The 12,375-nt window shown below is 37.6% G+C and overlaps 1 protein-coding gene across 7 annotated transcripts in view; it reads right to left on the bottom strand.

The window, feature by feature from the left end:
* Positions 1–12,375, bottom strand: part of FBXW11 (F-box and WD repeat domain containing 11) — a 76,254-nt gene that overhangs the window by 51,606 nt on the left and 12,273 nt on the right. For 3 of the 7 annotated variants that reach the window (XM_074838096.1, XM_074838100.1, XM_074838097.1), the window contains one exon: positions 7,339–7,440. The exons of 2 other annotated variants lie outside the window; for them this stretch is intronic. In XM_074838096.1, coding sequence (XP_074694197.1) covers positions 7,339–7,440 — 102 coding nt within the window. Of the gene's footprint in view, positions 1–7,338; positions 7,441–10,320; positions 10,420–12,375 lie in introns of all 7 variants that reach the window. 2 more of the 7 variants (XM_074838099.1, XM_074838098.1) reach the window with 1 other exon arrangement.

Here is a 12,375-nt window from a genome sequence, read left to right on the forward strand (position 1 = left end):
GAGAACTGCCCACCAACTAACAGTCATGTGTCAAGTAACTTGAAGAGCTGTTCAGAAGGAGAACCAGGCCCCTAGAAGGAGTCACTCTTCTGGTCAAGCAAGTTTGCAGCTTGGGGATGAAGCATATAATCCTTAGTACTCTCTCAAAACTGCTGAAAACAAAGTCCAAAAAAAGCACTCATATATAGTGTTTATACCGGCAAACCCCTTTACTGACAAGCAGAAAGGTCAGTGGTTGGCAGCACTCAGACAGCTCCACCCCAGCGAGGCCGCTGCAGATGACCCAACCTGCAGAGCCGTGTCCTGGCCACAGCCGCCATTCGCTGCACGCTCACCACAGCCCAGAAGGAATACAGCCGGACCCCTCCGGCAGAAGCCACAGTCAGCTACAAGCGACTGATGGACGTCGTGCCCGGGGAAAATTAGGAACCAAAATTTACAGATATTTACTCCATTTGTTAGTCTTCTGACAGCAGGGAGCTGCTCCTCAGCTAAGGAAACTAAAGAGGAAGAGCTCTGGTTCATAGCTCAATACTAGCTCACTGGCTGAAGTTTAAAGAAATCTAGTAACTACTCTCCTCTAAAAATAAACAATATGAACTGACCCAATAAAGAGGTATCTCGCCCCTAAGAATGAACAGAGTTAATAATTAAAGTCATAAAACTGAAATCACTCAGATACACAAAGGATGACTGAAAAAAGTGCTTATCATAACACTTTCCTTCAGATAATAAATCATGCTTAGGAAAAAACCACCCCTGCATTTTACATTTACTTACGCTATTGGTGCTTAGACCTAGCAACAAGAAGCACCACACGAAGCTGCTGTCACTGTAAGAGACTGCAGCCAGAGCTACACCAGGCCCTGGTGAGACCACATCCAGAGTACTGGCCCCAGTTCTGGGCATTCCACTACAAGAAATACACTGGGATACTGGAGTATGGTCTGGCAGAGACCAGCAGGATGGCTGAGCACTGGAGCACCAGAAAAAAAAAGAAAAAAAAAAAGGAGGGTAAAATGCAGTGTTACCCTTTGCAAAATACTTGCAATACATGCAACTAAGACCAAACTGAGCTGTCACATCAGTCCTCAGAGTCTGCAACACACACATACTAAAAAAAAAAAAAAAAAAAATTGAGAAACTGCTGAAAACAAAATCCAAACTGCTATTAATTTCAAGAGGAGACTCCAGCTTCAGCCAGAAGAAACAACAATACTGGGAAGCACTGCTGCTGATTAACAGGGGAAAACTGGACATTTGTACATCAGATCTACAGACTGGGTAATTCAGGCCATCTCACTGCACAGAATGGCAACAGGCCTAGTGCATGGATATCTTTAATTGCTTCGGCAATACTTTGCTTAGTTTTAAAGCTTTCTGTATCAGAAGTCTGTTTAAAATAGAGGGACAAGCACAAATATTTCAGATATTGGAGAGAACATTCTGTTCCTTTAAAGAAAAGGAATCAAATATGCATTTCTTTTTAATGGACCTGTTGGACTGTTTCCAAAAAGAAATGGTAACAGTCCCACTGTTTTGAGAAAAAATACCAGAAAACATGTCAAAGTAGTATTTGTAAGTTACTTTAAACCTAACAGAAGCAGCAAAGCAGTTGTCTAGCTATGACAACTCATTTTAACAGCTGCATAGAATTTTTAACATTTTCAGAAGGATGCAGACTACAGTGACAGGCTATTCATCATTTTCTGATTTGTGATTTCATGCACCATAGGAAAGGGTTTTAGCAGAATGCATCTACTGCACTCATTGTCATTTTAAGACTACTGCATCACATCTGTGTCTGAATTTGTACTGTGAAAAAAGGATGATGAAGTTTTCATGTCAATAAATCAGAATTCTTAAGTTTTCACATACAATTTTTTCCAACTATAGTTTCTGTTATTGTACTTTCCTTCTGGTATCTAAATAGAAACATCAACCAACAGAAGCCCAAAATTAGTAAAGAATAACAAACAGAAGCTTAAGCAAGTTAATGCTAAATTGTATCTTATCAATAAACAGAAAGATAAACTTCCTTCTGTGTGCCTCAGCTCAGCTGTGATAGCACTGAGATTCCTTGCTGCTAACAAATAACTTCCTTTGCAGGGCATACTATTATAAGGAATAAATTAAAACCCTAATGCTCCACAACTCCACTTGTCACTGGCAAATACTAAGTTCTTCTGAACAGTAATAAATTATAAATTGGCCGATTCAAAAGGTTTTTAAGACGACGTTTTTGTTAAGACAGCTTCCAGTTATGGAGAGTAAATCAATACACTCCTGTCTTAATCTATAAGCAGGAATGACACTGGCAAGAACTAAGCCAATGTCACCTTCCTACTGCTTGTCCATCACCAGGACACGTGGTGTAAGAATGAAAATGCAGATCAAGTGAAACCTCCAGAGCTGGACATCCTATTGTGCAGAAGTCAAGGATAAAGGACAGGCAAAGTGCCACGCACTATTGCAAGCCTACGGAGCACCAGGCAAACAGGCTGTGAGGAGTCAGGGTACCTTCAAGTCTGAGAAAGCCACTACATGAACTGTAAGATCTGGCCTGCGGATGAACAAGTTGACTTCTCACACTGGAAGCGCTGGAAGTGAGAAGTTTATTGTTCCTGTAGTGAATCAGTGCACTGTTAAAGCTTCCAAGCTACATTATCCCGCATATGAACAGAAAAGGAAGAGCAGGATACTACATACAAGTAAGCTGAAAATTTTCAGGACAATAAATGGAAATGTGTAGAAAAAAGCCAATGTGTTGGGGGGGTCTAAATAAGCAAGAAAAAAAACTAAGCAGAGTTTTAGAAGAGAGATATGATGATCTCTCTGAAAAAAAAAAAGTCAAGGAAAAGCGTGACAATACAAAGAAGAAATAGTTGCCTGAGCAGTATTTGGTTACTAGGTTAATTTCATTACATCTATCTAATAGTTTATTCCCCAAGCATTATTTCATCACACCCTACATTACACAATAATTCAAAGCAACGTTTGGGTACTTATCTTCTCTTGCTTAATGATTAGTCTTCAATTCACACTGGAGATGTTTACTTACAGAACCATGAACACTGGACGCCTCTCTTTGCATGACAGCACTGTTGGAGCTATTTCCCAAATCAGCATGACAAAGTATGTTCAAAACCACTGCAATGCTTCACGAGGATGAAGCTATGGAAGGTGATGTATCCATATGGTTGCATTACACAACCGGTAACAGAACCAGTTTCTCTAAATACCAAAATAAGAGACCAGTACACTTTTAATCTTGCAGTCAAATCCATATCAAAGAGGATGAAAACAGTAGCTATTTGAATCCTTGGTCCAAAAACATTATTAAATATAATTAAGTAGTTAAAAATAAGTCTTCAGAATCTATAGTAGTTTCAAGTATTATGAACTGGCATTTAATATATGCTTTTCAATACAACAAGTGATAATAAGTGTCAAGGACTTTATTCCCAAATAATATTAATTACACTGAAAACCAGAATAGATGAGAGCAAACTTCAAGTACCACAAATGGGAATAAATATTTTTTAATAAGTTATCTCTCTTCTCCACTCACTAACAGCTCACAGAATGCAGAAATTAAATACTTCTCCAGTAAGCTACAGGAACTATGAAAGTATTTTACTGCATGGGAAAAAGCACAGAATACAAAACCAGACTAATCGTGGAGAACTGGAACACTAGGTCTGATCCACTGGCATCAGAGGATATTTGCTTAAATGTTACAGCTTGATTTTAGAAGAGCCTAGTTAGGTTTTATGATTGCTAATAACATTATGGAAAGGCAAAAGTTAACCTTACCTCTGTTTTCTTCTACTGATGGTAGATTACTCTTGACTAAATGCTTGAAAAAGCACTAAAACTGAGTAAAAGCTTCCTGATTAAATTCTAAAAGGCTCCAGATTTAAGACTGGGGTTTTTTTCCCCTCTTTCTGGTCCACTCAATAATTCCTCCACACATACTACACACACAGATGACTTCTGTGAATCACCAAAGGACTTCTATATTTCCTTTCTTAAACTTTCTATTAATCATCATTACACTAGTTGAATGTGTGCTACAGAACAAAGATCTCCTGATATATATGCCCTACCTGTTTTTACATGTGGGCTTACAGCTCAGGCAACAATGAAGGGCAAGTCATGGTACCAAAAATAAAAAATGGGCAAAGTAGCTGGTGCCACTTTCACTTCCAAGTTTCCCTTCGGGCGTTACCGAGTCACATGCCTGAAAGGAGAACCTTTTTTTTTTTTTTTAAAGTATCTCCCACAGATGCTACTAAAAGATTCAAAACCTCTTACTCCTGGTTGCAGTTTGACAAAAATCAGACTTAAAAAAAGAGCCTTTATTTTGGAACAAAATTTAAATCAACAAATCTCTATCTACACCTTACCAAGCACCATGCCCCACAGGTATCGACTTGGGACAGTTATCCCTCTTATTCTCTAAATAACCCATCAGGAGGGTGCAGCCAGAAGAAAAGCACAAGCCCTGCAACACACAGAAGGGCCAAACACCCTGGTGAAATCCCTCCTCGGAAAGTCCTGAAGTGTAACAGGCTGGATACACAAAATTGTTTCTTTTCTTTCCACACACTGAGCTCCTGACAGCTTCAAAGCAATTCTACCAGTTTGAACAACGTGGTTGTCCTTGCAGTGATGTACTTTATTAATAAAATTTGTTAACCCTGTTAGCTGTTACTATTATATAGTTAAAAATGTTCCGGAGTTGTTAAATTCCTACAGGCACATAGAACAAAAAGCCTACACAAATTAACTTCAAATGGGGTTTTCATGAAAGCTGACAGATTTGTAACAACTCCTGAAAACAATATAGGTTTGAGAAATTTGTCAAAGTGACACGACCTGACATAACAGCTGCATTAGCTATGGTTCTTAATTATATATGACACCACATCTGTGTGATTGCAGGTTTCCAAAACTCTTGTGTTTAAAGCAGTAGGTTCAGGAAGAAACAGTTCTGTATTTTATCCTGTAATCAATATTATCAACAGAACTTTGTAATACAATATATTCTGCATCAATTCATCTACTGCCCACCTTGGTCTGAGCTTTCACCTGTTCAATTTAGAGTTAACTACTATGTACCTACTGATAGATCCTGTAACAGAAAGAAAAAAGTGTTCCTAATGAATAGGTTTACTGTTATTTCAACTGAATATATAGATTTTTCTGTTTGTAATATTGTTTTAATAAAAAGCTCAGTTGGGGAAAAAGCAGTTCATTTGCCATGATGTGCTAACTGATGAGAAATTTCCAAAGAGCTGATTTATAAGAAAGTTGGGGCAGTCAAATTTCTCAGATTCATCATGAAGGAGTCCTTGCAATTCCCAAGCCAGGTATTTCTAGAAATGCATTTGCCTGCAGCAGGAAACCAGAGCTTATTAAAGAGCCCCCTAACCTGAGGAGTCTTTCTGAAATTCACTGTGTGGGGGTGCAGCAGCTAGCCCTCCCCAAGGCTCGTAGTCCTTGAAACCAAGATCTACACAAGCATGTAAAACAATTATTAACAGCAAAACTGCTCCTATCCTGAAATAGTTCTCAAACTGTTAAATACAATTAAGCCTAAGTCACAAATTCAAAAGTCAGGTAAAGAGGAGGTAAAAAAATTAAGCAAGAAACTGCAGGATCGCGGCCCTAGGCCTGCACCAAAGAACAGTTTCTGGACAGCAATGCAGCCGTTGTCTCGAGCCCACTGCTCTCATCCCTCACGAGGGTTCGTTAACAAGCCTTGAAACGACTCCTGGCCCATCCCACCAGACTCCAACCTACTCCCAACATCACTACCCATCTTAAAACCAAACTACGACTGCTTGATGAAAAATTCTGAGGTGCCTTTTGGCCACTGACAAGTTGGGTCACAGGAGAAAAAAAAAAAAAAATAAATCAGAATTTCCACTGAAAAAAGTTTTATTTTACTTTTCCAGCTAAGGATCAGAGAAAGACAACAGGAAGATCTTATATTAAAACTAACTTGTAAATATTCCTAAGACAGACACCAAGTCTCTGTGTCTTTGCCCTGCCATAACTATAAGCATCAACTATAACCATTATTTATTTGGTCATGAGGTAGTGTCAGTTTCTATAAAATTCTATTATCCATCTACACATTTATCTTGATCATGTCTGTGTGTCCCCCCCCCCTTCTTGAATAGTATGTCAAAATTGGAAACAAAGAATTCAAACAGAAAAACATGTTTGTATTTTAACAGAAATTTTGAAGAAATTTTTAATTCTGAAACTCAAATTCACTTGAACTCAAGTGGCCCCATTTTGCAGGCAAGAGAGGTTTTGAAATAAATGGTTACTCTCTAAGGCAAGTCATTCGTGTTATCCAGTGTTCTAACTTAAACAGACTGACTGCACACAAAGCTAAATTTGTTTAAGTTTTCATTCACAGAAGTGATTTCTTGTGAGTATTCTTTTTGTACACATGAAAGACTGAACCACTGAATAATGCTATTATGTTATAAAATATATTAAATAATAGTTATGTTCTGCTAAAAATGTTACATTCAGAAACACTTTACGAAGTGCTACACAGTTACTACACGTTCTGCATTTTCCTTCCAAGGTAAATACCCTGGGAGTCCAAAATTGTTAACTGGTATCAAAATCTCCCTTTTTATTGTTTTCAATCCCTCCCAAACCAGTGAAGAAGCAGCAGTAATTCCCCCATCTATAAATTATGCAAGCTCAGATTCAACAGCTTACTAGAAGAAAAACAACAGAGAACTTGAGATTTAAGTGGTCTTCTATGCAGAGTAAACCCCCCATCCCTTGTTCTTCACTTTTAAAAAGTTAAGAGTAACCCAAAGAGCTCCAGGACTCCAGGCTAACTATTCTGCATTGAAACATGCACAACAACTGTAATGTAAGGCTATAACCAGGATCACGCTTAGCAGAAAATGAAAAGCTTATCCTTTCTAAATTAAATCACACAATATTACAGGCTAGTCAGTTCATTGCAATTTAAGAGAAATGGCAAAGCTCATTGTGTTATTTTTTTAATTAAATGACAAAGCAAAATGTAGCAGGCAACATGCACAACTATGCTACTTATATCACAACTTCAGTAAACAGGCAATAAAACACAACAGCTCACCACCCCCCGCAAGAGCCTACTGTACAGAAAGCCCTCTTAAGATTCACTCCTACAATGCAGTTAAGTAGAAGATTTCAGAAAAGGATGCACAAAAAACATTTAGCAGACTTAACAATTTGATTAAACAGAGTCCTGAGAGTTTAACAAATGTTCAACAGCATACGCATAACATTTACAACAAGAAAGAAGAAAGGCACCTGGAGACATCTGACACTGGGCATGCTCTGCAGGCATCTCAGTGCGCACATGCTCTCTACCAGGTTGGAGCAGCCTAGCCACAAAGACCTTGGCACAGAACACTGCAGGGTGACAAAAAGGAAGGAAGAGAAGAAGCAGTTAGATGCCACAACAAATCACTCAAGGCAGGCAACTCATTAGTATGTTAACGTGGGTACTTATCTATGTTATTTCTACATTAATCACAAGGTTAGCGGCCAAGGGTAAAATAACAACTGAAGATCCTTTTCAGAAAATAAGCCATCCCTCTGTCCTATCAAGGATAACGAGCTGATTTGCCTCATTTGCAACCGCTTAGCTTTCGTACCCAGCTGAGCATTTTAACTTACTACCAGTAGTGTCAGAGTTGTTACAGTTTGGGTCCACCAGCTCAGCAATGCACCCACACATTGCTACCGACCACAGGAGTTCTGCTGCAAGGGGGCAAGGTGCCTCCCTCAGCGAACCCGCCCGGCTGGAATTGCTTGCGGGGTTTTACCTTGGCAGTCACCCTTGGGAAACAGAAGTGATGGAGCTTTTCATTAGGGTGGCAAGTTTTTAGAGTACAACCTGGAGGAGCTTCGGTAATTACGGTTTGGCACCCCACACTGCCTCAACTTTCTCAAACAATTTGTGCTTATTTATTCCAACAGCAAAGCCGACATTAACTTCTGAGGTTACACTCTATGTATGTACTGGGACACTGACAACCAAAAAATACAAGTATTTTTTAGAGAGGAACAACACCTAGCTAAATTCAAATTGCAAGACCAAGTTCTGCTTAGTCAAGACACATGGTATCCTGGTTAAATGGATTATTGGGGAAAAAGTTTGTATTATCAGTTGAGGGTATCCTAAAGCCAAATTACACCCTAACTACATTTATTACTCATACCACCACCCAAACCAGAAAGAACCAAGCTTAACTACCAGACTGCACAGTGCCAACACTAGAAGTTAGGAAAAGTTTGGAAGTCCTTTACGTTTCTTTTCTGAAACTGAAGAAATTTGATGCAGACAGACTCCCCAAACCTTTTATAGCTCCGTGATATTATTTCACAGTTCCTTTTAAGGATGGAATAGTACATACACTACATAACCATCAGATAAAGTTAGGGAAAAGGATTCAACTCCTCACTATCAAGCAGTGCACAAACCCAGCTCTAAAATTTGGCACAGACGTAGCTTTCAATATTTTTCACACAGGCTTCCAATTTAGTTATAACAAACACCAAAGCTTTAAAAGAAGAATCCCACACAGATCAAAGTTGAAAGTGGAATAACCAGAGGTGAAGACTCAGGGAAAGCAATTTGTGCCAGTAATGAGGGGAAGGAGGGAGCCCAGAGCAACTGAAGAGGTTAAAAAAAATTTTTTGTTGTTTCGTATCTTATGAATAAAACAAAAGGAAGCCTAATATTTTCATCTCCGTGCTAAGAAGAGAAATTAAAGCAAAAACAGAACAACCACCCTAGCAGCACCAAACCACACTGGAATTCTCTCTCCTCTTATCCAGCAGGAAGGTTGCCATTCCATATGGATGTTCTGTACTATGCACTTGTCGTGATGAGTGGGTGTACGTACCTTATGTACAGAGGTAAAAATAAACATATTTATGCTATAGTGTATTAGTCTTCCTTCAATATCAAAATAAATCACAGGTTTATATTATTCAATGTTTCTTATTTAACATTCAGAGAAATGTGATTTTTCACTTAGCTATCAAGCAATTAATGCTGTATATCTATAATTACTTTGCAATAATTTACTTTGACATGTCCTCACACAAACATTTGAATTTTAGTTCCAAGAATTGTTCTAAGATAGTCAATCACTGACACTGGGGAAACTACCTTAATTTCAATGAGACACCAAAAAAAAGATTTTCATATTTTTAAAAGAAGTATAGGATGTACTGTTCAAACCCACTGATCATGATACTGAAGATGCAGGATCTTATATAGGCCGTTTACAGCTCTGCTTCAAAATAAGTGAATATAATTCAAGAAACTTCCTTTCTAATCTGTTTCATTATTTAATCTTATTTGGCACAATACCTGGATAGTGTTTCTGCAACACTGAACCATCGAAACTCAGTGCATCGCTGCAGGTATTTATTAAAGCCCAAATAAATTTTTGCATTTTTAAACATACAGGCCCAGTAAAAATTTTAATCCTGCTCACACCACTTAGTAAAAGTAATTGACTGAGAAACACAACAAACTTCTCTCCTAAGATTTTCAGTTAAGATGTACAAAACTGTGCATATAATCTGTATAATGAACCTACACGAGTCCACAAATTATAAGCTAAAAATCACTGGTTTAGGTTATTAGACTGTTTTCTTTCAGGAGCTACTCTAGCTAAATAATTTAGGCTGAATTTTAAGAACTTAAGAGAAATATGGGTAACTTGAGAACAATTTTTAAATTTAGTTCAAAATACATTAGATACAGAAGCCAAGTTTAAATCACACAAAAACCTTTCCACATTATTACAAAATCCTGAATAAAAGGATTTATAAAAATCACTGGACACTGAGCTGTAGCAATGATATTGCACAACACTACAAGTTAAATACTGCGTTCTACTTCACACTAAAACAGGAATGTGCAAATATTTTTGTGCTTCACTGACATGTTATTTCTTGACCCTGCTTGCATAGGAACTGTCATAAATAAAAGCATAATAGTGTACTAAAGATTTAGTTTTTGCATAACAAGAACCTGAACTTAGGTCTTCACTTTCCACTTGCCTTTTGTTAGGATCCCAGGGAGATACAGCCCTACTTAATGAAGTCTGGGAAAGGGAGAAGGACACTGGCCAATGGGCATAATATTAAATGCACATATAAACCAGAGTCAATCCCACTGGCGGACAGTAGAACCATAGAGCCTGAGATAAGGCCAAAACTCAAATTTTAAGGGACAAACTAATTTGCAATGCAGAGTTTTAATCGACTCACATTAAGATAGCTGTGTGTTCATCTGAACGCACGACTTGCAGGGAGGAGCAAGCAGATGAAAGAGGGGTTTTACAGCTTCATGGTAAGGAGTGAATGATGCTGAAATAATAAAGACAAATAGAGAAACCCTCATTCTGATCTTTTAGATGCCTTATATTTGGAAAGATTAATACATTCATTTTATTGTTATATGACTGATTTTATTTCTATACACAAAGAACTGCTTTGGTGGTCCAGCCTCAGGAATTACCTGTCAAGATTTAGGTTTCAATCTTAAATCGCAAATTTAAGAAACCTATGCAAATGCTTGCATTTATATTCAACACTATAAATTCTCAGCAGTATCAGTAAAAAAGGAATATGCTTCAACATCTTTAAAGGTCAGATGCTAAGAATTTCTTATATTAATAGTAAAGCATGCAGCAGTGTTCTTCCAATAAATCAACTTTGTAGGTGGTAACTTTTAGCACAGAGGCACAAAAAAACCCCCAAAAACCTATCAGCTCCTGAACAATACAAAGTTTTCATTCACTATGGACTTCTCATAGGTGTCCAGCACAGCTATTTTGTAAAATACATAAAAGCAAATTCTGTAAAAGTACTGTAAAATGTGCAGAAACCCTTCATTTCAGTGCATCTGAAATTAAAGAGTTGTCACACAGAAATCCTTGCAGTTTCTTAACCCTTAAAAAAAAAAATCACCCATTTATCCTATAAAGCCCACTACATTGCTCAAAAACCAAATACAGACTATAGCCTGTGTTCCTAATGGAACTGATACACCTTTGATATCCAGGGGTCAAAATACTGCAATGTCATAATTAAGAATGACAGCATTTACATAACCAAGCCTGATTGCTGGAAGTTTTATAAAGTATTAAAATTATGACCTCACAATTTTTCACTGCATTCATTTATACAAGATAATTTAAGGAATCAAAATTTATTGGTATGTTTACAGTTTGGGAAATTCTGTTCTTATGGCAAAAATACCCTTGCTTTTGAAAATCAGTTTCTAGACAGAGTCCAAAAAAGATTGGCAAGGGGAGGTATTTTGGAATTTCAAAGAAAAATACAGTAAAACAAATGAAGGAGCTAATTTACTCCATTTTTTTCAAGGAGCATAACTAATTATTTTCATTCAATCCTCCTGCAACAACTTTTTTCTCGTGCAGTTTGTTACAAACCAAAATTGAACATAAGAACCTAACAAATCATTCAGGTTTACAAATCCTGAAGTCTGAAATGCTTTTCCCAACTTTCTTGTGACGACAAACCAGCTCCTTAGTAAGGTTAGTTCATGTTCTGGATGTCCACAGGGCTACAAATAGAGATTTGGACTGGGAAAAAAGGTACAAAAAACTTCAACCTTCATTCTGAATTCTCTTCAGGATTTTAGCTATAGGAAACTCACATGCTATTCAACATTGGTAATTTACTGTTTAGTTTACTTTGATTTAGGCCTGGACCAACAGAACTGATACTTCTTATCTCCATTAACACTTAATACTGATAAATTCATGGGGTAACTGCTGTTACTTAAAATCCTCTTTATGGCTGGGAATGACAGACACATTCCCAGTAGCTCAGATTAAATGTTGCAAAAAGGGGTATTCTGAAAAGCAAACCTAGACTTAAGGACAGCATGACCATTTATGAAAGCTATATGCTCCCAAGTCAAATTTAGTATCAAGCTTAGATAATCAAAAATCAGCATTAATCACAATAAGACATAAAAAATATAAAGCAGTAACACTGTTGAAAGGCCTTCAGTATTATTTTACACTCAGCAGGGAATAGCTGCCAACTACTCACACTCCATCCCCTTTCGCTAGCCAGGATATCATCCAGATCTTACCTTAAGTGATTCATTCAAAATAGTGACAAGCAGAACAGTGTTTAACCAACTAGATATCAGAACAAGTAGTCTGAATATTTGCAAGAGGTGGAAAAGTAAAAATGTCAAAGTATACTCTTAAGTGTGAATACATAATCAGAAATAAACTGTGGGGGCATGCATGTAACACAAATACGCGTGTTCCACAAGTGACAGCC

This window comes from Strix aluco, chromosome 13 (genome assembly GCF_031877795.1).
Source record: "Strix aluco isolate bStrAlu1 chromosome 13, bStrAlu1.hap1, whole genome shotgun sequence".
In the NCBI taxonomy this organism is placed as follows: Eukaryota; Metazoa; Chordata; class Aves; order Strigiformes; family Strigidae; genus Strix; species Strix aluco.